General features: G+C 40.6%; 1 protein-coding gene across 1 annotated transcript; it reads left to right on the top strand.

Annotated features, from left to right (window-relative positions):
- The first annotated feature begins 26 nt into the window (after positions 1-26).
- Positions 27-25,279, top strand: LOC128700759 (uncharacterized). The gene is made up of 4 exons (XM_053794169.2): positions 27-242; positions 18,690-18,765; positions 22,118-22,450; positions 23,401-25,279. The coding sequence occupies exons 1-4, from the start codon at positions 164-166 to the stop codon at positions 23,654-23,656; spliced, it is 744 nt and encodes a 247-aa protein (XP_053650144.1). The 5' UTR covers positions 27-163; the 3' UTR covers positions 23,657-25,279.

Below are 25,279 nucleotides of genomic sequence, written 5' to 3'. Positions count from 1 at the left end.
CTATAACACTGGTATATATTAGTGGCCCTCGCTGCCAGGGAGTCAGTTGTGCACCAACACAAGTCTTAGTAGTACTCACGTGCACTCCCAACACCAGCGGCAGGAATTCCCACGTGTGGAGGCAGAAGAAGATTTCTTGTTGGCCTGTGTGGAGTGAGAAAGAATGCAGCTCTCTGTGACTCTCCTGGGCTGCCTGGCCGCCTGCGTCAGCGCCTTCCCCGTCATGTTTCTGGCTTATTCAGGTGAGATATGTTATGTGCTAGCACTCACACGTTGTAGAACGGCATTTTACTGGAACGACCGTTTCGGTTTGTGGAAAGCTTTTATCACGGCTTGATAAAGTTATACACAGCAAAACGTTGTCGCAGTGAAAGCTGTAACCTGTCTGTCTTACACCTGCCAGCATTACGTTATTTGACCCCAAGTAGCACTGAAGCATGCCTACTGGCCCATGCTAGGCACGTTAAATATTAAATCCCTGAGGACCAGGCAGCATACAAGGTGTGGTTGGTGGCTTGATTCACCGTCCACAAATCACGAGAAACTTTTTCCAATTTGCACTAACCTTTATTTTTTGTTTTTTGAGATCCTGCTCACATCCGCCCATTCTCACTCACGTATTTAATGCATTTATAAAACTGCCCGTGCGATCTCGGCTACAATAAAACTATTGATTCTTTCTGTATATGGTGTGTAAGACCTTTGTTGATTCCCATGAGCATATTATCTTTTCGTAAGTACACACTCCGAGTTTGAGTTGTATTGCTCAAGGCTGTTTAATGTTTGTGCTGTGTTCAGGGTTTTGTTTTCTCATTGCTTGTGCTGTGTTGTTCAGGGATTTGTTGTCTCATGTTTCTACTGTGTCATGTTTTTCCTATGTTGTGTTATATTTTTATTATATTGTCTCTTCTTTGAACAAACATTTCACTCTGGAATAATAATAATAAAAGGGTAATCAAGTTTGATCCTTAAAAAAAGGGAATATTACTTCCAGTTCCTTGAATTAGGAGCCCGTCCTTCCCTTGAACTTACCGTGTGGATAATTATTCTTGTGTTTCAGCACCAGACTCGCTAGGATAAAAGCTATGCTTGTTATTTCCTGTTGGGATACTTTCCACATTATTTCTCTAAGTTGTTATTTATGTTTTTTGTGTTAGGATAATTTTCAGCTTTCTGCTCGCAGGCTGTATTTGCTGCCTCTCGTGGCAAGATGAACTATCAGGATTTTTCTTGGCTAAGTTATGCTTTACTTTTCGTTTAAGTATAATAAATACTAGACTGTTTTGGATATCAGGATAAGTGTAATGTTGCTGAAAAAACGTGGGTTACTCCATAAGTTATAATGTGTGTGTTGGTTATCAGTTGTCAAAGGCATTTGCCTCTCCCTCTATTTTTTTTTTTTTTTGAGAGGGGATGGTTTGATGAATGAGCTAGAGTGAGATCTTGGTTATCACCCTCCCCCCTTTCCCCCTACTTATGATACAGTGCCACACATGATAATGGTGGCACTGTCGGCACCTGTCAGTCATTGTGATGGCATCATCTGCAGAAGGGAGAGAGATTGTTGAGATGAAGGTCAAAGCCCTCACTCCAGTGCTATACTAGACCAAGGCTACCTCGGAAACTGCTCCCCCAAGCTATTAAAATTTCCAGTGGGGGAGCACTAAATCCGTAGGGGCTATACAGAGTCAGGGTAATGGGAGGCAATCTGATTCGACCCAAGGAAAGGGATGATAGTTCCAATTCTTGATATCAAAAGCCTTCACCAGACTGAAGGCACCCCCCTTAAGGGGTACGTCTCAGGCCCGTCATGAACCTGTTTCAAGGCCTTAACTTGTCCAAATAAGTGTGTTCTACATACTTGTACTCATCAATTTGTGGTTGCAGGGGTCGATTCACAGCTCCAGGCCCCTTCTCGTGCACATGTGTCTGTGTACACATACCTGTGTCTTTCAGCACTTACCCTTCTGAATTATCAAGCTGCGTGAATATCTTGTTAAAACAAAAGATTGTTTTGTTTTTTGTGTGATGTATAATAATGAGAAGACAGTTCAGCTGAATGTTAAAACCCACCTGCCTTCTGCTCCAAGTTGGGTCTGCTGTCTACAATCTACTTTCACTTCATTAACTCATAATTATTTTATTCGCTGGGAAGCAGTAAACATGTAAGAATCATGCAGTGCTTGATAAATGGGATTGGTAGGGGTAGGGTAGCTACAGTTACTAGGATAAGTTTTAGTTATAGTTTGCACATTCGTTATTCGTATATATCTGTTTTATATTGCACATTCACTATTTGTGTATACATATATTCAGTTAGGAGGGTATTTAATTTGATATCTTGTTATTTTAGTTTAATTTTGTGATATTCTGCTTGCCGATGCGGACTCATGATGCATCTTTGTAATATTTTATTACTGCCCACATGATGGCTATGGGGCGCATAATATATTAAACTAAGTAACAGATGCCCGTAAGGTAGTGAAGGTTATATGTTTATCAGCAAGCATCTTAACAGATTATATAACGGAGTATTAACATGGCAGAAGATAATGAAATGATTACAGGGGAGAGGGTATAGTAGTCCATCACCGTAATAAAGTTACCCATGGGGCGTCGAGTGGAGGGAGAGTCACCCCAGTACAGGCTGCTCAAACCCCATCAACATCATTACCACTAACACTACCACCACATAATGATAAGGTCACACAGTGTCAGGTAAAGAGAGGGAGTTGCGGTGAATGGACATAACTGACCTTGGTAGTCTTCCACAAGAATGACCGGCCCGCCAGGTAACATGCGTCGTTAGTTTACGGTACACAACAGGGGATATTATATATATATATATATATATATATATATATATATATATATATATATATATATATATATATATATATATATATATATATATATATATATATATATATATATATATATATATATATATATATATATATATATATATATATATATATATATATATATATATATATATATATACAGTATATATATATATATATATATATATATATATATATATATATATATATATATATATATATATATATATATATATATATATATATATATATATATATATATATATAATATATATATATATATATATATATATATATATATATATATATATATATATATATATTTTTTTTTTTTTTTTTTTTTTTTTTTTTTTTTTTTTTTTTTTTTTTCAACAAGTTGGTCGTCTCCCACCGAGGCAGGGTGACCCAAAAAAGAAAGAAAATCCCCAAAAAGAAAATACTTTCATCATCATTCAACACTTTCACCACACTCACACATTATCACTGCTTTTGCAGAGGTGCTCAGAATACAACAGTTTAGAAGCATATACGTATAAAGATACACAACATATCCCTCCAAACTGCCAATATCCCAAACCCCTCCTTTAAAGTGCAGGCATTGTACTTCCCATTTCCAGGACTCAAGTCCGACTATAAGAAAATAACCGGTTTCCCTGAATCCCTTCACTAAATATTACCCTGCTCACACTCCAACAGATCGTCAGGTCCCAAGTATCATTCGTCTCCATTCACTCCTATCTAACACGCTCATGCACGCTTGCTGGAAGTCCAAGCCCCTCGCCCACAAAACCTCCTTTACCCCCTCTTTCCAACCCTTTCGAGGACGACCCCTACCCCTCTTTCCTTCCCCTATAGATTTATATGCTTTCCATGTCATTCTACTTTGATCCATTCTCTCTAAATGACCAAACCACCTCAACAACCCCTCTTCTGCCCTCTGACTAATGCTTTTATTAACTCCACACCTTCTCCTAATTTCCACACTCCGAATTTTCTGCATAATATTTACACCACACATTGCCCTTAGACAGGACATCTCCACTGCCTCCAACCGTCTCCTCGCTGCTGCATTTACCACCCAAGCTTCACATCCATATAAGAGTGTTGGTACTACTATACTTTCATACATTCCCTTCTTTGCCTCCATAGATAACGTTTTTTGACTCCACATATACCTCAACGCACCACTCACCTTTTTTCCCTCATCAATTCTATGATTAACCTCATCCTTCATAAATCCATCCGCCGACACGTCAACTCCCAAGTATCTGAAAACATTCACTTCTTCCATACTCCTCCTCCCCAATTTGATATCCAATTTTTCTTTATCTAAATCATTTGATACCCTCATCACCTTACTCTTTTCTATGTTCACTTTCAACTTTCTACCTTTACACACATTCTCAAACTCATCCACTAACCTTTGCAATTTTTCTTTAGAATCTCCCATAAGCACAGTATCATCAGCAAAAAGTAACTGTGTCAATTCCCATTTTGAATTTGATTCCCCATAATTTAATCCCACCCCTCTCCCGAACACCCTAGCATTTACTTCTTTTACAACCCCATCTATAAATATATTAAACAACCATGGTGACATTACACATCCCTGTCTAAGACCTACTTTTACCGGGAAGTATTCTCCCTCTCTTCTACACACCCTAACCTGAGCCTCACTATCCTCATAAAAGCTCTTTACAGCATTTAGTAACTTACCACCTATTCCATAAACTTGCAACATCTGCCACATTGCTCCTCTATCCACTCTATCATATACCTTTTCTAAATCCATAAATGCAATAAAAACTTCCCTACCTTTATCTAAATACTGTTCACATATATGCTTCAATGTAAACACTTGATCTACACATCCCCTACCCACTCTGAAGCCTCCTTGCTCATCCGCAATTCTACATTCTGTCTTACCTCAAATTCTTTCAATTATAACTCTACCGTATACTTTTCCTGGTATACTCAGTAAACTTATTCCTCTATAATTTTTACAATCTCTTTTGTCCCCTTTCCCTTTATATAAAGGGACTATACATGCTCTCCGCCAATCCCTAGGTACCTTCCCCTCTTTCATACATTTATTAAACAAAAGTACCAACCACTCCAACACTATATCCCCCCCTGCTTTTAACATTTCTGTCATGATCCCATCAGTTCCAGCTGCTTTACCCCCTTTCATTCTACGTAATGCCTCACGTACCTCCACCACACTTACATTCTGCTCTTCTTCACTCCGAAAAGATGGTATACCTCCCTGGCCAGTGCATGAAATTACCGCCTCCCTTTCTTCCTCAACATTTAAAAGTTCCTCAAAATATTCTCGCCATCTACCTAATACCTCCCTCTCCCCATCTACTAACTCCCCTACTCTGTTTTTAACGGACAAATCCATACTTTCCCTAGGCTTTCTTAACTTGTTTAACTCACTCCAAAATTTTTTCTTATTTTCATTAAAATTTCTTGACAGTGCCTCTCCCACTCTTTCATCTGCTCTCCTTTTGCACTCTCTCACCACTCTCTTCACCTTTCTTTTACTCTCCATATACTCTGCTCTTCTTATAACACTTCTGCTTTGTAAAAACCTCTCGTAAGCTACCTTTTTCTCTTTTATCACACCCTTTACTTCATCATTCCACCAATCACTCCTCTTTCCTCCTGCCCCCACCCTCCTATAACCACAAACTTCTGCCCCACATTCTAATACTGTATTTTTAAAACTATTCCAACCCTCTTCAACCCCCCCCCCCCCTCACTACTCATCTTTGCACTAGCCCACCTTTCTGCCAATAGTCGCTTATATCTCGCCCGAACTTCCTCCTCCCTTAGTTTATACACTTTCACCTCCCTCTTACTTGTTGTTGCCACCTTCCTCTTTTCCCATCTACCTCTTATTCTAACTGTAGCTACAACTAAATAATGATCTGATATATCAGTTGCCCCTCTATAAACATGTACATCCTGGAGCCTACCCATCAACCTTTTATCCACCAATACATAATCTAACAAACTACTTTCATTACGTGCTACATCATACCTTGTATATTTATTTATCCTCTTTTTCATAAAATATGTATTACTTATTACCAAATTTCTTTCTACACATAGCTCAATTAAAGGCTCCCCATTTACATTTACCCCTGGCACCCCAAATTTACCTACTACTCCCTCCATAACATTTTTACCCACTTTAGCATTGAAATCCCCAACCACCATTACTCTCACACTTGATTCAAAACTCCCCACGCATTCACTCAACATTTCCCAGAATCTCTCTCTCTCCTCTACACTTCTCTCTTCTCCAGGTGCATATACGCTTACTATAACCCACTTTTCACATCCAATCTTTATTTTACTCCACATAATCCTTGAATTTATGCATTTGTAGTCCCTCTTTTCCTGCCATAGCTTATCCTTCAACATTATTGCTACTCCTTCTTTAGCTCTAACTCTATTTGAAACCCCTGACCTAATCCCATTTATTCCTCTCCATTGAAACTCTCCCACCCCCTTCAGCTTTGTTTCACTTAAAGCCAGGACATCCAGTTTCTTCTCATTCATAACATCCACAATCATCTCTTTCTTATCATTTGCACAACATCCACGCACATTCAGACTTCCCACTTTGACAATTTTCTTCTTCTTATTCTTTTTAGTAGTCTTTACAGGAAAAGGAGTTACTAGCCCATTGTTCCCGGCATTTTAGTTGACTTTTACAACACGCATGGCTTACGGAGGAAAGATTCTTATTCCACTTCCCCATGGATATAAAAGGAAAAGTAATAAGACCAAGAACTATTAAGATAAAATCAAAGAAAACTCAGATGAGTGTGTATAAATAAACATGTACATGTATGTGTAGTGTGACCTAAGTGTAAGTAGAAGTAGCAAGACGTACCTGTAATCTTGCATATTTATGAGACAGACAAAAGACACCAGCAATCCTACCATCATGTAAAACAATTACAGGCTTTCGTTTTACACTCACTTGGCAGGACGGTAGTACCTCCCTGGGTGGTTGCTGTCTACCAACCTACTACCTATATATATATATATATATATATATATATATATATATATATATATATATATATATATATATATATGTATATATAGGTAGTAGGTTGGTAGACAGCAACCACCACCCTATATATATATATATATATATATATATATATATATATATATATATATATATATATATATATATATATATATATATATATATATATATATATATATATATATATATATATGTCGTGCCGAATAGGCAGAACTTGCGATCTGGGCTTAAATAGCAACGTTCATCTTGCCATATAGGACAAGTGAAAATTTGTGTATGCAATAATTTCGCCAAAATCACTCTGAACCTAAAGAAAAAAATATATTTCACTGTGTTTGTTTAGTATTAAATTATTTTAAACAAATCTAAAATATATTTAGTTGGGTTAGGCTAAAATAAACTGTTCTTGTTATAATAAGGTTAGGTAAGTTTTCTAAGATTCTTTTGGAGCAAAATTAAAAATTTTTTACATTAACATTAATGAAAAATATATATCTTTAAACGTATAAGAGAAAATTTTAGAAAGGACTTAATTTTAAACGAGTTCTTGCTAATTGACCAGTTTTACATATTCGGCACGACATATATATATTATATATATATATATATATATATATATATATATATATATATATATATATATATATATATATATATATATATATATATATATATATATATATATATATATATATATATATATATATATATATATATATATATATGTGTGTGTGTGTGTGTGTGTGTGTGTGTGTGTGTGTGTGTGTGTGTGTGTGTGTGTGTGTGTAACGCTGGCCATCTCCCACAGAGGCAGGGTGTACATTTCAGTATAAACATAATATATATATATACTTGTTTCTACCATACAAGTATAAGTTGGAAATCATAAATTTACGGCATTGAGTTCAACAACACAAAAAATGAAACATTTGATTAATTACGGGAAGCGTTAAACCCATAGGGATCATAAAGCGCCTAGGGAATTTGAGGTAATTAGGTTTGATGTAAGGACTGTAACTTAAATTTACTAAATCAAGAACCTCTCATAGTCAGCAAGGTAACCTACCATCGTAGAATGAAATGAGACATACACCTGTGTGTGTCATCTTAAGTTACAGTGGAGTGTTTAATGGTTGGTATCTCGTATAAGTTAACTAAATCTTGGCTGCATTCTGCTGGAGTCGTTGGTAGTGTATTCGTCAGGCCTAAAGTTATGGACCGGTAACCGAGTAAAATGTCAAAGTCATATGACCAGAAGCTTAAGTGGAAGATTATTATATGACTAAGACACGCGTCATGAGGCATTTATCATGTTTTCTGACGAATCTTACTTAACCTGAACCCTGAGAGAGCACAGCACCATCTGGTGCTCCACGGTATCTACCACGGTATCTACACTCTTCAGGTCACTTGTTCTATCTAGGCTGGAATATTGCTGCACTCTAACAGCACCTTTCAAGGCAGGTGAAATTGCTGGCCTAGAAAATGTACAGAGAACTTTCACGGCGCGCATAACGGAGATAAAACACCTCAATTACTGGGAGCGCTTGAGGTTTCTAAACCTGTATTCCCTGGAACGCAGGAGGGAGAGATACATGATTATATACACCTGGAAAATCCTAGAGGGACTAGTACCGAACTTGCACACGAAAATCACTCACTACGAAAGCAAAAGACTTGGCAGACGATGCACCATCCCCCCCAATGAAAAGCAGGGGTGTCACTAGCACGTTAAGAGACCATACAATAAGTGTCAGGGGCCCGAGACTGTTCAACTGCCTCCCAGCACACATAAGGGGGATTACCAACAGACCCCTGGCAGTCTTCAAGCTGGCACTGGACAAGCACCTAAAGTCAGTTCCTGATCAGCCGGGCTGTGGCTCGTACGTTGGTTTGCGTGCAGCCAGCAGCAACAGCCTGGTTGATCAGGGGCTGATCCACCAGGAGGCCTGGTCACAGACCGGGCCGCGGGGGCGTTGACCCCCGAAACTCTCTCCAGGTAAACTCCCTACGAACCCCGTACGGGCGGTATAAGGGGTGGACCAGAGGCCTAACTTCTCCCTGCGAGCCCTGTGAGGGCGGGGAATGTAGCTAGGATTAGAGACAATTGTCCCAGATGAAGAGGATCAAACACCTCTTCCCATGGAAAGACATTTTGTATATCAATGACTCCACAGTGGGGAGCCAAGGCCGGGTCACCATAGGTAAAGACCCGGGTAGTGTAATACTGCGAATCTCTACCAACCTGAACCCTGACATGCCTTTGTCATGAGATAAGCCGTTCTGTTGTGCTGGTACTACGTTAGGGGCGCTGCAAGTCACCATAGGTGGCCGATGATGGGGGTGTATACTTAGAGGTGGTTTCGGGGGTCAACGCCCCCGCGGCCCGGTCCGTGACCAGTCCTCGCGGTGGATCAGGGTCTGATCACCCAGGCTGTTACTACTGGCCGCACGTAAACCAACGTACAAACCACAGCCCGGCTGGTCAGGAACCAGGCTGGTCAGGGGTGCTACTTAGGCCTAAATACAGTTACTGTTTGATTCACTTTTAGGACAAAATAGCAGTTCTATAGATTCAGTATCAAAAGCCTGATCGATCATTGCCAATATCTGGGAAGTCTGGTGTGAGATCGGGGCGCAGGGACGGTGACTACCGAAATCGACTCCAGGTCAAGTTGGAACCTGATGACCTCCCACTGTCTCAGTGCTGCATGGACCATCACTCCTTCCCCTACGGGTTAAGCGTTTCCTCATGCATATAGTAATCATAATATCTACGCCACACATTTTCAGCCGTAATGATAATATTTATAACTACGCCACACAGTATGGGGTGACGCATTTAAGACGCATGTAATAGTGATTGCGGAAGTTAGTGGGACGGGACCCACATGTTGAAGGTAAACACGCTGTTGGGTACTGGAGAGTGAGGGGAGGGGTACGGGAACGGGAGAGGGGATGAGGTGGAGTTATTAGATGGGGAGGTGGTATCCAGTGATGGGTTTGTATGAGTTGAAGGGTGGTAGTGGTGATGGTGAAGGGTGGTGGTGGTGAAGGGTGGTGGTGGTGAAGGGTGGTGCTGGTGGAGACGGTGGTGAGGGGAGAGTGGGTGGCTGTTTATTATTATTATTATTATTATTATTATTATTATTATTATTATTATTATTATTATTATTATTATTATCATTATCATCATCGCGACTTATGTACCTGGACTTAATCAGGTTTGATCCAAGGGGTGGGTGGCTCTAATACCTGTAATCAAGAGTTCTTCACCAACATCGAGGCACCTTCCCTCCCCCTCTCCCCCGGCCACTTGAAGGATTGATGGGAATAGATTGTAAAGAAGTGAAAATAAACATGACTGTCCGGATTTTACAGACACGGAGTCACCTTTCGTAACATAACATTTACCATAACAAAGAAATAAAATTTACCAATAACAAATGATAACATTTACTGTTAACAATGAGTAACATTTAGCAAAAATGAATAACATTTAACAATTACAATGGAAAAGGTTGAGAAAAGTTATAACGCAACAGTTGCCTGGTCAAGGACTGGGGAGGCCTGGTCAAGGACAGGAAGCCTGGTCAGGGACTGGGGAGGCCTAGTCAAGGACTGGGCTGCGGGGGGACGTTGACTCCCGGATTATTATTATTATAATCAAGGGGGAAGCGCTAAACCCGGAGGATTATACAGCGCCTGGGGGGGATGTGGAAGGCATTCAGGCTTAATTCGGGGAACTGGAGCACAGATCCAGTTCCCTAAATCAAGAGCCCCTCACCAACATCAAGGAACCTTCCTTGAGGGGTTTGACTCCCGGAACATCCTCCAGGTACACACCAGGTAGTAAAAGTTATTTGTCGCTAAAGAGAGGAAAGGTGGTGGGTGGAGGAGTAATAGTGGAGGGAAGAGAGGGTGGGAGAACAGGGAGGAAGGTACGAGTGTTCACGTCTGGTATGAACAGATGTCACGACAGCTGCAGACACACAAAACGAACGAACAGTTACGAAAGACCACCGAAAAAAAAAAAGAAAGGGGGACAGGAGAATAGGCTTGGTGAATTGGATTTTGATGCTCCAAAGTTTGACTCGCTGCTTAGTAATTTGATTATTTGACAGTAGTATATACATATGTTCAAAGACTCTTATGACAGCGAATTCAAATTACAATGAACCCTCTTGTAAGTGGAGTTGGAAGCTACGCTCTGCCTTCCTGGCCTTTACCAGACATTTAAAGAGCAATGAATAACTCCACTCAACCAGGAACTCCTTAAATAAGGATTGAGCGATGGTTTCACCCTTTACGTATCCTATTCAATCTATCTAAATTAATCAGATTCACAGAGGACTGACGACTTAGTCTAACATTTGCATAGGCTTCGAAGTTACTTTAAGGAAACCCCCTCAAAGGAATCAGTCTGATCAGCTGTGTTGTGGTGCATACGTTGGCCTGCCAGCGGCTAGCACCACCAGCCTGGTTGATAAGGCCATCCACCGGGAGAGATTTGGTACCGGGCCCCCTGAACAGTGTCTAAGTAGACGTCTGACTGAGTTATTTGTATATGCATTTATGGGACGGTAACATTGAAAATTGTAGTGTCTGCAGTAAACAGAAGAGTTACTAACGGGAACTCACACCCTCCACACCCACATCCACCCTACCCCCCACCCACTTCCACACCCACATCTACACCTCACAAACATACCCCAACCTTTCACCATGGCTAACAGTATATTCGTGGAGAAGTGATAAGCCCATATGGATCATACAGCGCCTGTAGCAAGACTAATAACTGATGCATGGGAGAAGGTAACCCCAATTCTCTGAATCTAGAGTCTTTTCCCGGGAACAATACGCTCTTCCTACAGGGTTTACCATTGATAGTTTGGGTGGCCTCTAGCTTATTGACCTTTGGTCATAACCCAAAAGTCAAGGTTTTGATTCCCAGTCCGGCGAAACTACGAGCAAGCTTCTTACGCTCTCTGCTGTCCTTGTTCACCTAGCAGAAGCAGATGCTATCATTATTCGCCTAGCAGTTGGAGTAGCATATTATTAATGGTATACAATACCGACAAATTGATGAATAAGACACATGTACAGCACTTGGGTATCTTTATTTCCCAAACTCTTCACTTGCACATCAGATTTTTTTCAGTGGAATACAGAAGGGAGACGATTTTCATAGTAGAATAAGTGGATACAATGTTTATTAGTGGATCCTATTAGTTGCATCCAGAAAAAATGCAGCCACTATATATATATATATAAGAAAATTGCAGAGCTACTGAAAGTATTCAGATGAGCGCCTGAAGTGTTCACAGAACGCAATCTAAAACGGTGACCGCATGAGACCTACTTGGTATTTCCCAGCCAACTCGTAAAACATACTTTCTTCTGGTCATTAATCCCGTTCCGTTGTGGTTCTTGCGTCCTCCACAGCGGTGGACTATGTGAACTGCACTGCTAGGTGAACAGGGACAGCAAGTGAATAGAGACAGCAGATAAGGAACAGCAAGTGAAGACGAGCACAAAGTGAACAGGAACAACGAGGGACAGTAGGTGAAAAAGGACAGCAGGTGAATAGGGACAGCAGGTATAAGGAGACTTCCTCATGTCTCAAGCCACCTGTGTCCTTACGATTGCAAACTGTATACACCACTGATCTTTAAGGAGGGTCACTAACCCACCCAAGAAAGCCAAGCAGTGTGGCTTATTTAAGGCCCTCCCCAAAGATGTGATCCACAGTAGTTTACTGGAGTAGCTCTAGGTATTTAATTTTAATGTTGAGACAGGGACAGCAGGTGTTAGGGAGACTAGTTATGCATACGTCTCGCATCACCAAGGGTTTACAAGTCGACGTGCGCACATGCACGCAGTCGTGAGATCTTCCCACAAGACTCAGCCAGGGTCAACTATGATTCACTAGGTTAGGGATGCAACACGTAATCTCTTACATTGTTCTACACCTTATCAATCAGCAGATGTGGAATGGGCTAAGTCATGGAGAATCACCTGACCCATTATAAGTGTCCTTACGTCAGAATACTAAGGTCAGCGTGGGTACTTATTTAAATGATAGGTGAACAGGGGGAGGTTCGGAGAGTTGCTAATGTTTCAGCAGGCCTGAGTATCGAGCCCAGGACCTCTGAATTGTAAGACGAACGCAGTTACGGGTGAGCTTGGGGTCACCCCCGGTCACTAGCCATTGTGAAAGGTTGTGGGAGTGGAGTGAGTTCCCACTCGTCACACACCACCACTACACGCGCCACAGCTTTCACATAAAAAAAATAACCTACACTTTGGAGGAAGAACTTTACACGACGTTTCGGTCCGCCCTGGACCGTTATTAAGTGACAACCCTGACAGCAAAAAGAGATGCTACCATATGTTTCACCTATATAAGCTTTACCGAGCACAAAAAAAAAGCCTCGTGTGGGTGAAACGTCATTCTTATAATGGTTTCCTTTCGCTGTATGTTTCCTTTTAAGATTTGATAATGGTTCAGGATGGACCGAAACGTCGTCTAAAGCCTCTTCAAAGTGTAGTTTATTTGTGGATTGTTCCGTCCACAGTACTGTGACTCATTCTTCACACAAGACGAGCACCACCATCACAGCTGCCACACACAAGAGAACCACACCTACATTCTTTGGCCCTTTGATCCCCGCGTTTTTTTGTTTTCCCCAAAATTTGTGTGCGTGTGTGTACGTGCTTGCTTGTGTGTGTGCTCACCGACATGTGTTTGCTGGGATGGAGACACTGTTCGTGACACTGCTTCTTGGGTTTTGTCTGGGTGTTCACGTGCATGCGCGGGGTTGTACATGTGAGGTATGCAATACCGACAAGATGAAGAACAGAACACATGTGCAACATCTGGATATGTTTAAAGATACCCAGATGTTCCACATGTCTTGTTCTTCATGTGTGGGTTTACACGAAATGAGTGGGAGGGGCTCAGACATCAGCAAAGCCATTCAGGTCACACGTATAACATTGCCCAGACGGTACCTGCACATGCCAATAATTGCACGAATCTTTCCCAGTTTACAGTACACCAACGTTGAAAATTTGGAGCCGATCCGATGAAGCGTTCTCAAGTTATTAACGAAAACTGGAGGAAAAAAAATGCAGACAACCAGTGTAAGGTGATAATGCAGTAGGCATTGTGGGTCATGCTAGGCAGGTCCTAATCACACCCAACCATTCTTCTATATGTGCAGGAAAACATCAAAATAACTGTTTTGAGTACCCAAAAGGACGGTAGGAAAACAGATGTAACTGTTAACTCGTCAATAATGATCACCCAGGATGCTCACTGTGATAGGAAACACAATGAAGCTTTATTAATTTGTTTATGACCTCACTAAATTCCTTATCAGTGACTCGGATTTCCTGGTATCGTCGCATTTGACAGGACAAAACATCGCTCCAGGAGGAAGTGGCTGCATGTGATTGTTTGTCGTTTGTGTTGCTGGGGAAGGCAGTGCTTCCTGCGCGTTTTAATGTCAAGTAGTGAGAGTTACAGCGACAGGAAGTGGGGATACTTAGCACGTGAGGTGGGTAGATAAGAGAGGAAAAATAAAATTAGAATGTGAAATATACTAGGCTATCCTGCACCCCCCGCAAAGCCTTTCCTGATAGTTTTTTTTTTTTTTGAGGGGGAAGGGGGTTCGCATCTGACGGACCTTGGTTCGATCCCAACACAAGTTGGAGCGGTGAACATATTTCTTTACACCTATTGTTTCCGTTCACCTAGTAGTAGTAGTTACCGGGGTTTTAGCCGATTACCGTGGGTCGCCTCCTGGGGAAGATCAAAGGACCCACAATGGATATAAACCACATATAGTGGCTTTATTGGGTTATCCTGGGTTACTAACCCTCTGCGTTAATAATCCGAATAAAATTTTCAACTTATAATGTATCTTAGTTATTTTTACGGGGTGAACCAGTGAACCAAGAAAAGTTTCACAGTCTCATGACCAAGAGAGCCACTGAGCGAGTCGTCATGTGACCAAGACTCATGTCAAGGAATGTTTTTGCTGACATCATACCTGCGCCACCCACAGGTCCTGGTGGCTGTTGCCCACCCTCCTGACGCAGGCGCCGTCGTAAGACCCTACTTGCTGTCTTCATTTATTTGTAGTTACAAGAAATGATATTAAACGAAACATCCTGTCTTGCAAGGGAAGATAATACCCATGACATCCTATATTTGTATCATGTTTTTAATGACTGTAGCCTCTTGAAGCCAGTTCCACCAATCTACAGTATTGCTGTGCCTGCAGGGGTTAGTTTCCAGTTCCCGGTCCATGGTTTCTGAGCATGCAGTATCCGGTGTAGTTTTTTTCGTATATCATCCTTCACACTCATATTGGAACATTATGTGACGATCTTGTGATTTTTAAATGACTGTAAAATATATTCCCGGTACGGAGAACAATCACCGACCAGGACCCATGTCCCGAGACATTTCCTGACGATCAAAACATCACCATTTGTCACCTCCTTGTGAGACAATGTTTCTTTTTCTTGACTTGTTTTCCCTTCAAGTGTGTGGAGGGAGGGGTGATTTTAGGGCTCTTGATCCTAGTAATTGGAGCTGTCCACCCCTTCCTAGTATCAGGCGCTGTATGACCCCTACAGGTTTAGCGCTTCCCGCGATTTAATAAAAAGTAATGTGGTTCTAGGGACTTCGAGAAGTTTGAATATTAGTGTTTCATTTAGCCTCCTGATACACCTCTGGAATTCATCTGTTTAATGGATTATGGGCTGGTCAGGAGCATGCTGGCCACTCCAAGCAGAGACCAGAACTCTTCTATGACATATTAATCACAATGTCATGAAATTGTATACGCGGGATATTGTGGGATTACAGATATTGTCTTTCATAACCATGTTACTACACAAACGTTAACTTGTGGATTTAATGCCTTTCTTTTGATGAATGTAATAATAATGAAGACTGTGTTTGGTTGGTTTAATTTTTTTAAATTATTATCGTCAAATTAAGCGCTAAGCTCGTAAGGGTCACATTGCTGCAATGAGGTATGTTTTGAAAGAGAGTTTGCATCAACGGTGGGACTTTGAGACAGGTCATTATTATTATTATTATTATTATTATTATTATTATTATTATTATTATTATTATTATTATAAAAAAGAAGCGCTAAACCTGAGAGAGGAGGCCATCTAGTGTGTACTGGGATGGTTTGGACGACGGAAGTTCATCCTGTGTGCACTCTGATAGGTAGGATAGAGTATTAATAAATTTTGGATTGCCAGTTGTTTCCTTATGTGATATCCGCGTGTCCAGTAGGTAAGCGTTAACGTGTCTCCCAAACCCGACAACGGTGGGAAGATGGCCAAAATCTTAAACGTGGTTTGACAGAAAAAAATTTATTGTGGTCGAGTGCGGACAAACCTTGTTGTCAACGGTTGCCTAGGTGATGAAAGAGCACTGAAAAAATAGTCCAAATAAGATATATCCCTGTGGGATATCTGAAGGCATAGGTAGGTACAGGCAGTTTCTGCCCCCTTTCGAGCGTTCATAAGTTCTAACCTAAAGAGTAAAGCCTTTTGACTACACGAGAACCATTAAGGCTGCATGTCAATTGTACATCACCAGAGAGCTTAAATGAGAGGTAAAGACGCAGAATGCTTCACAGGATGTGGTGAAGCAACCTTCATGAGAGTGCTTTGAGGCTGTATATAATAGGGCCCACGAGGCAGAGATTAATGTTACTGCTTGTGTGTAATTTGGGGTCTCAGGAACTGAGACTCAACCCAGGCAACCACAGAGAGGTAAGCACATAGATAACTGCAAGATGGCACCGGAGGAATTCAATACCAACAAATGCTTCTGTTGATATCGAATTTCAGTAGTCACTTGTTGGGCCAGTCTTGTAATCTTATAGTCCAGATGTGTTGGTTTACATGCGTATGCGATCACTTGTCCGCTGACACGGGATAACCAAAGAAAGCAGTCTGGCTTATTTCATTTGAAGTCTTTCTGGCCCTTATCCAGGAATCAGTACACAACAATCGATTAACACGGTACATATTTATTGATAGCTGAACATGGGAAGCAAGTGTTAGGAAACTTGCCCGTAAGTTTCACCTCAACCGGGAATCGAGCTCCGGTCCTTTCGGTTAAGCTAAATGCTCTAGCACAGATCATGGAGTCCTCCCTAGCTACGAGACGTTTATATATATATATCTACATTAACCAAGGCGTGTATAAGTATGTCCTTGGCTAGTGTTTGAACAACAAGCGTCTCCCGCTCAACATGTATATTGAGGCCAAAAGACTACTTGGCAAGATAACAATGCATCTATATATCATTTAACTGCCAGAGCAGACAAAGATAATGATGATGGTGACAAAGACAGCATAAAGTATTTGAAATTACCGCAGGATGGGACACTAGCGCATCTCCCTGTTATTTGCAGTGAGCAAGGGCTACAGTGTGTTGGTTATCCAATGTTATTGTAGCTCCTGATCGAAAAGACTTTAGTTTTAATACCCGGTGAAGATAAGACGTGTGAGCAAGTTTCCTTACACCTACCTGCTGCTCTTGTTCACTTAGCAGTAAATAGCTACCTAGCATTTATATTAATCAAGTGTTGTGGGTCGCAACCTACGGAAGAGGCTCTAAGGAACCACAGAAGACAAGCCACAATTTTTTTTAGTGGTTATTAATCCTCCCGGGGGTAATAAACCGAAGCCTTCGCTTGCTTTTAATTGAGTCTGTACACGCTCCAATGTGCTGGCTATGGATTTTGAAAAGAATGTGTTGCGCAGTGAGTGCGTCCGCTGAGTATGCGAGTGTTTGCGTGTCTCCTGAGGACCACCATAGTTACCCCTCACACCAGGGAAATGATCTAACATTAGATTAAAGTACTAAGTCTTAACAGATAACTTAGAATTCTTTAGATTAAATTTTTTTTAAAGGCTCTTGGATGGTACATATAGCTTAGAATTCTTAGTACAAAGATCTTTTCAAAGATCTGAGATGATTTGAGAAATCTTAGAAATATATGTATCATATCTAAGTTTGATCTTCTAGGGTGTTGCACTGTGGGCGAAATGTCGTATAATAAATATTCACTGGGTGAAACTTCGAATAATTAAGCATTACTGTGAGTAAAAGTCATATAATAAAGACACAGTAAAACGTCATATAAAGAATCACAGTAAAACGTCATATTATAAAGCCCCGATGGGTAAAACGTTTTATAATAGAGCCTCATAGGGTGAAACGTCGAAAATAAAAATTTCCCTTTCTAGTGTGTTTTTTAAAATTACCAGAATCTTGAAAGAATATAGCAGGTGTGATTGAAGGCCAAAATACCGAATATTTTTAGTCATCCCTCATTGATTAGATCGCAAATAAACTTTACATAGCTTTTTCAATTTTAATACGGTAGTGATTATACTGTTTATTTAAAAGGAGTTTTGATATAAGTAAAAAGAAAATATATTAGGCTATGGAATCAAATTTTAGTGACTTGTGAAACGAAAGATTGTTTGTGGATGAAGTATTGTGCTTTTTTGGGTACCATTTTCCGTTTTTGGAGTTTTTTATTGATTTTTATTATATTGCATTGTATTTTGGGGTATTGTGTTGTATTTTTGGATATTGTTCCACAGAGATTTTTGCAAGCCCAGATGTACACCGCTGCATTATAGTTGTATTAATCGTATTGCTGTATTATGGTGTATTAATCGTATTGCTTTATTATATTGTATTGTAATTGTTGTATTACAGATGGACGAGCACTCACTCGTCGAGCCAGCCTACTAGACTGTAATCCCCCCCTCCCAGGCCTACCACCATCATACAGGTGAGTAATTCCATCAATCCACTATTCAACCTGTCATTCTACCAGTCATTCAACCTGTCATTCTACCCGTCATTCAACCTGTCATTCTACCCGTCATTCAACCTGTCATTCAACCTGTCATTCTATCCGTCATTCAACCTGTCATTCTATCCGTCATTCAACCTGTCATTCTATCCGTTATTCAACCTGTCATACTACCCGTCATTCAACCCGTCATTCTATCCGTCATTCAACCTGTCATTCTATCCGTCATTCAACCTGTCATTCTACCCGTCATTCTATTCGTCAGTCTACCCATAACAATAGGGTAGCAACACACTGCTCATATGTACGTTTGTTTTCTAACACATCTGCCACCAAGGTTGGATGACCCACAAAAAAGGAAGAACACTCGCCATCATTCATTCATTAGATTTCTGCAAACTTTTCTGACAACCCATCTATTAAATGAGTGACGATGAATGTTTCTCGTCCTTGGCTCACCTCACTTCGAATGTAAAAATCAACCCAACCGGCATCAACCGATGCCGTTAAAAAAAATTCATGGCAGTGAAAAGGCTTTTGATTCAAGGAGTTTGATCTACCTTATCCCATTTCTCCCAAGGCGTTGTATGACCCTTGCGGGTTTTGCGCTTTCCCTTGAATAAAATGACCCAATGGAAAACGTCACATTGACTTTAATGTTAGCCTACATTCAGTTCTACATAATTTCCTACGTTAAACTATTATCAAGTTTCAGTGATGCATGAGGCCTCAATAAAAAAAAAATTGCTTACTAATAAAACATCATCGTATGGGTCGCCAGCTGTTACCAGTCACACGAGATTTATATACAAGACAGGTGGTCTGGTAATTATCAATTACCCAGGACACGTTCATACACCTCACCTAGTGATAAGTGTGGAGGGAGGAAGGAAAGATATTGGAGGAGGATGTGGGTAAATGCAGTGGTTAAGGAGGGTGAAGAGGAGATACAGGTCACTGGGGACTCCTGATAAAAGTGTGAGGATACTGGTAATTAAAAGAGCAGGTGGAGTGAACATAAGAAAGAACGCTTCAGCAGGCCTATTGGCCCATGCGAGGCAGGTCCAATTCTCCTACCGGCTTAAGCCAACGCCCTAACCTAGTCAGGTCAGGTCACATTCACTTAAGGAAGGAGCACGGCATCTGACCTAGTAGCACAAGCTAGTCAGGTCCAACTCACACCCACTCAAGGAGGAGAGAATGCTATGAAGAGAGAGAAAAAGAAGAGAAAGGAGAGGCAACAAAGCGGAAAAGAGAGAGCAGGAAGGAGGAGGTAATATTGGAAAGCGAAGGGCAACGAGAATGTTAGGTAGGCAGAGATAATGTGATGTGACAACAGAGGTGGTGGAAGGAAGGGATGTGTTGGGAGGGGGAGGGAATAACACTGGAGACCTTGCAAGGCGAGACCTTGCAACACACATCAGTATGACTCTCTGCAAGGTCGCCTGCCAGTTTGTGTATTGGGGGTTGAGTTTTGGCTCCAGAAAGTCACACATGGAGTTCATAAGAGTATCACGGTTCGTGTGGTCAGTCTGCCTAGTATTTGCTCTTTTGAATCCCTGAGATATAATTGAGATATAAAAGGACAAAAGTGCATACATTTTGAACATTTTTTTTTTTAGATATATTTCGGTCCTAGGACCTTTGGATTGACCTGGTCACAGGACCGAAACGTATCCAATAAAGGTGTCCAAAGTGTATTATACACCTGTGACCTTTCCATCCATACTGTCAATATCAATATAGCTTCTACCTTTAAATAATCCCCCGTCTCCTCCCTTTCTCCGTTGTCCCTCCTGTATTCGTTTCCTGGCGACCTTCCTTTGGTACTGGTCTTAAATTTTTATTAGGATAATTACCGATAATTTTACATGGAATATTATTTTTTTTACAATGGTTACATTCAGCATAGAGCTGTTAATATGCACATCTTGGTGATATATTATGATGATTTAGCTAGGATAACCCAACAAACGCCAATGGCGTGGTGTGGGTGCTTTTAATGAAAGGGGCAAGAGGGCAGATATCTAGGTGAGAGGTACTCTTAAGATGAATGGGGTTAGAGGGACTTTTCTTATTTTACAATAAAGTTCAAACCTGCAGCTACCCTGTTCTACATGAGCGCTACATGATGGGAATAAAAGCTAGTTATGTTTCCCTATCGTATTCCATCACATAGGATGGGTTGTGTCTACATGAAGTAATGAAATAGGTCAGCAGGACCTGGGAGATTTCAGTAGGACGATAGGGATATCGTCAAGCATGCTATCATAGGTTCAGTCGCTAGAATTTAAATGTTGCGTTCCAGCGGAGCTGGAGTTGGGGTAACAAGCCCACAGGTGTGAATTGAGACAAGTAATGAGCACATGCCTAAATTTTAGAAGTCATTTTGGGCAAGACTGAGATTTTATATGAAAATAGTTGAACAAACTCAATCCTGAGCTAAGCGTTATCTAGAATAAGGATTTCCTCAGCAGAGCTGGTGTAACTATTACGTGGGAATCAACATCTCTCAAGATGGTATTTCTGTGTGACCTTAAGGGAAAGGGAGGGGGGGGAGTGAAGGACATTTAGAGGGCGTCCCAGGTAGCCTCGTCGTCTCCAATGTCAACAACTTACCCCACCTACCTCTCAGGGGAATACCCAACACTTATCAACCCCCATCCCTTGCGGCCTTCCACCACTATCCCCTTCTCTTCCTCCACTACATCCCTCCCCCTTACCTCCACACCTGATACACTTGTCCCCAACCATATCCCTTTATCTGAGCCTCATCATATAAATTGCGTGAGGTCGTAATATCAACTTGCAACACGGTAGCAACTCTGGTATTAATGAATTACGACAATCACCTGTAAAAACCATTTGCAGATTTTACTAGATAAAAAAATGAATCTTATGAATAAGGTTATATATAGCATGATGTATGTATCTCACAGTGTGCACATGATGGGATGTTGATAAGAACATTTATATACCGTTCAGGACATTTATTAGTGGAAACATTTCGCCATGAGTGGCTTTATGGATTGATGGAGCTACTCGTGGTGAAGCGTTTTCTCTAATAACTGTCCTGAACTGTACATAAGTGTCCTTACTCCTTATCCACAGCTTGTCGGTATCACCATACCATTTACAACCATATGTGCTGAGTTTACTTTATTCTTTGTATTAAAGTATTCTTGACTGGTGGTGTATAGGTGACTTGCAGCATTAATGACCCTCGTGTAGTCGATAGGCTTTGAACAATAAACCAACTAGCTTCTTAAGTATTCTAATCATCTAGGTGTCTCTTAAGTGTGGTCACAGTGGTTTACCTTTGTTGTAGATGTCGTCCTGTGAACGAACAGAGCCGCCAGCGTTCCGTGCTACCTAGCCCGGAGCGTCTACCCATACTGGAGATCCTTGAAGATAACCTCGACGGAGAGACAGTAGTGGAGATAGCTGAGCAGATCGAGCCTTGGATGGCCCCCATTAGACAGGCAGAGCAGGCCGCTGAACAGGTCGAGCCTCGTATAGCACTCTTGAAGAAGGCACAGCAGGCCCTAGCGCTAGACCACGCTGAGAGAGAGCCAAGTTATATCATCACTGTACCTAAAGTCAAGAAGCTCAGGAAACATAAATGTCGTTCTGGCCAAGTCTACATCGCCGAGGTTGATCTGTAAGTTATTCGCCTTTGTTTTCTCTCTCTCTCTCTCTCTCTCTCTCTCTCTCTCTCTCTCTCTCTCTCTCTCTCTGTTGAGGTAAATCTGTAAGTTATTTTGTCTTATATTCTCTCTTGCACCCTGGCAACAAAGAAGTACCAAGGAGTTTATTGGCTGTTGTGGGTCGCATCCTACGGGAGGACCCCAATGGAAGTAAGCCATTGTATTCAGGTTATCCTGATTAATAACCCTCCGCGGTTAAATGGCCTTGTGAATGCCCCTCTATACTCTTAAGGTAAAAAAAAGTTTAAGAAAACTGCTCTACAGCACTGTCTTTTGAAGGCTTCACTGATTGAAGACGACGACTTCATACAGATTGTAAACCCTTGGTAAGTTTACTGGCTATCAGATGCACGACGGTAATTAGGCTGCATGTAACTTGTACACGGATGCTTTCAACATATATACCCTAAGCGATATACACCTCTCGGTGTATATAACCTGTGACCTGGAATATACGTGTCCTTAGATTTCAGTATGCTCTACTTTTGCTTGGTTAATTGGCTTTAAATCGTATCGACCATAAAGGTCAGTAAATCTGCATGTAACCTGTTTACCAACACTCAAGGCCATATTAATCCCTAATATAAGAATTAAAGTAAACTTAGTGTATATACACCGAGAACTGAACACCCATCTGTGTAAATACAATACACAGCCATACACCTCTGTGTATATACACAGATTATTATAATCAAAAAGAAGCGCTAAGCCACAAGGGCCATACAGCGCTGCTTATATACACAGAGACAAACACTTATGGGTATATATAACATTGGTTGTACTCCCGTTTAGAATTTGGATATTTATTTTCACTATTTGAGTTCGTTTGTTTTATATACTGTACCTTTGTTTAGAAATTAAGGTCATTTGTAAATAAACTAACCTTTCATTTTTTTTCGCTCAGATGTGTTGACATGGATGGTCATGAAGTTCTCCATTCAGATTCTTTAGTGAGTGATGACTCCAAAACACAGCCTCACTACCCACAGTACCCCACTAGACTCACCCCCGTTGAAGTGGGCTACGAGAAGAGAAAGAAATGTCCGGAGGGTCAGATATACGTTCCCGAAGTGGACATATGCTCGGATATAGACCCAGTGATTCTGCCTCCTAAGTTCAGCCACAAGAAGGAGGCGGGGTCCAAGAAGGAGAAGAATTAATTAAGGAGGCCACTTGAGGCAGCTGGAAAATTAGTGTTAAGAAGGGGACCAAGAGTTACAGCTCATTTCCCGGCAAACGTAAATACGTAATTTTAAATAGATAAATTACAGACTTAATGCCTGAAAGTTGGAGCTTTTGTACATATCAAATTAAAGTTTATTTATTGACTTTTATACATATATACATATGATTTAGTTAAGTGCATTGGGGTTCCAAAGTGGTTCATTGGTAGGTTGTGGGTTCTAATGGGTGGTAGTCTTGATAAATACTAGTTATGGCTGTTTCTTGGTAACTACTTGGACGGGGGGGGGGAGTGAGGGGAATTATATTAAAACATCGCTAATCCGGCCAGGGTCAAACAACGCTGACCGGGAGGGAAGGGTTTATGTATAGACCCCAGGAGAGTCAAAGAACAGAGTATAACACATTATAACTTCCTCAACTAGTTTTGGAGTGTTATTAAAAGTGACGAGGATGAAATTTATATTTTTATGCTGTGTTTTGCGTGTTTGTGGGTATAAGATGTCTTTCATAGGATATATAATAAAAATATTTATGTCCACGAGTATATTTTATGGACATAATGGAGCACACCCATAGGACTAATGGCCCATGCTAGATAAGTCATATACATTTATGTAACCTGTTTTAAAATTGATCAAAAGTTTGTTTAAATTATGCTACTTGGCTTTCTAAATCTGAATTTATATAGAGTTTTTTTTTTTTTTTAAGATATTTCCAACACCTTATTTTTATCCCTGCTCCTTTCCTTTAAAAATCCCCTCATTCTGCTCCTCTCTCGGTTGCAAGTATTTTTAATTCATCTTTTTAGGAAATATTTCTGATGTAAGATTAACTTCGCCATTCTCCCCTGTTTACCAGCGCACTTACATCTATCCTGTAATAGATTTTACCTGCCTTACCAATGAGAATTGTCACATGTCAGTGTAACTTTATTCAATTTGGTATACCGATTATGTTGTATAAACTGTATATTTGTGAGTGCTGTACGTATGTCTACTGAGTAATCGTATCAGTGGATTCAGATTTGAAGAAATTAGTGTAATTATTTAATTCGTGGGGAGGCAATAAATCCAAAGAAGTCATACGGCAGCTGAGAAATGGGAGATAATGAGGTATGATACACTGGAGGGATGGCACCAGCTCCTTGATGGGCGTGAATGAGGAGAATGTTGAAACTGCCAAATAACGTCATGAAAGCCAATGCTTTAGGGAAGGTTTAAAAATAAGTTAGAAAAAGACTTCACTGGGAATTACTGGATGTTAGGAAGACCTGCCTAGCATGGGTCAGTAAGTTTGTTAAACTGCTTATACCAGGAATTTTTAATATTTCCATATTAAATATTTTCTTGAACAATTCAGTGTTTCACAAATATTCTTTATCTCAAAGACTAACACGTATATTATGTATAACAATATGTATATCCACGAATATTCAGTATGTACAGTATACGAATTATTCATGTCTACTTCTATACATATACCACTGTGTATGTCCCAAAAAAAAAATGTTGAATTGGAGCGAATATTCTGTCAGTTTGAAAGTACAAAACAGTTGCCAATTCGCATTTTCCTTGTCCAATAAATTATTATAACTTTTA

Source organism: Cherax quadricarinatus, chromosome 56 (assembly GCF_038502225.1).
Source record: "Cherax quadricarinatus isolate ZL_2023a chromosome 56, ASM3850222v1, whole genome shotgun sequence".
Lineage (NCBI taxonomy): Eukaryota > Metazoa > Arthropoda > Malacostraca > Decapoda > Parastacidae > Cherax > Cherax quadricarinatus.
This window is presented reverse-complemented; position numbering and strand designations above follow the sequence as displayed.

Coding starts and splice junctions, on each gene's coding strand:
- LOC128700759 (XM_053794169.2), top strand. CDS start 164: ATGCAGCTCTCTGTGACTCTCCTGGGCTGCCTGGCCGCCTGCGTCAGC. Junction 243..18,689: donor CATGTTTCTGGCTTATTCAG/GTGAGATATGTT, acceptor GTTGTATTACAG/ATGGACGAGCACTCACTCGT. Junction 22,451..23,400: donor TACATCGCCGAGGTTGATCT/GTAAGTTATTCG, acceptor TTTTTCGCTCAG/ATGTGTTGACATGGATGGTC.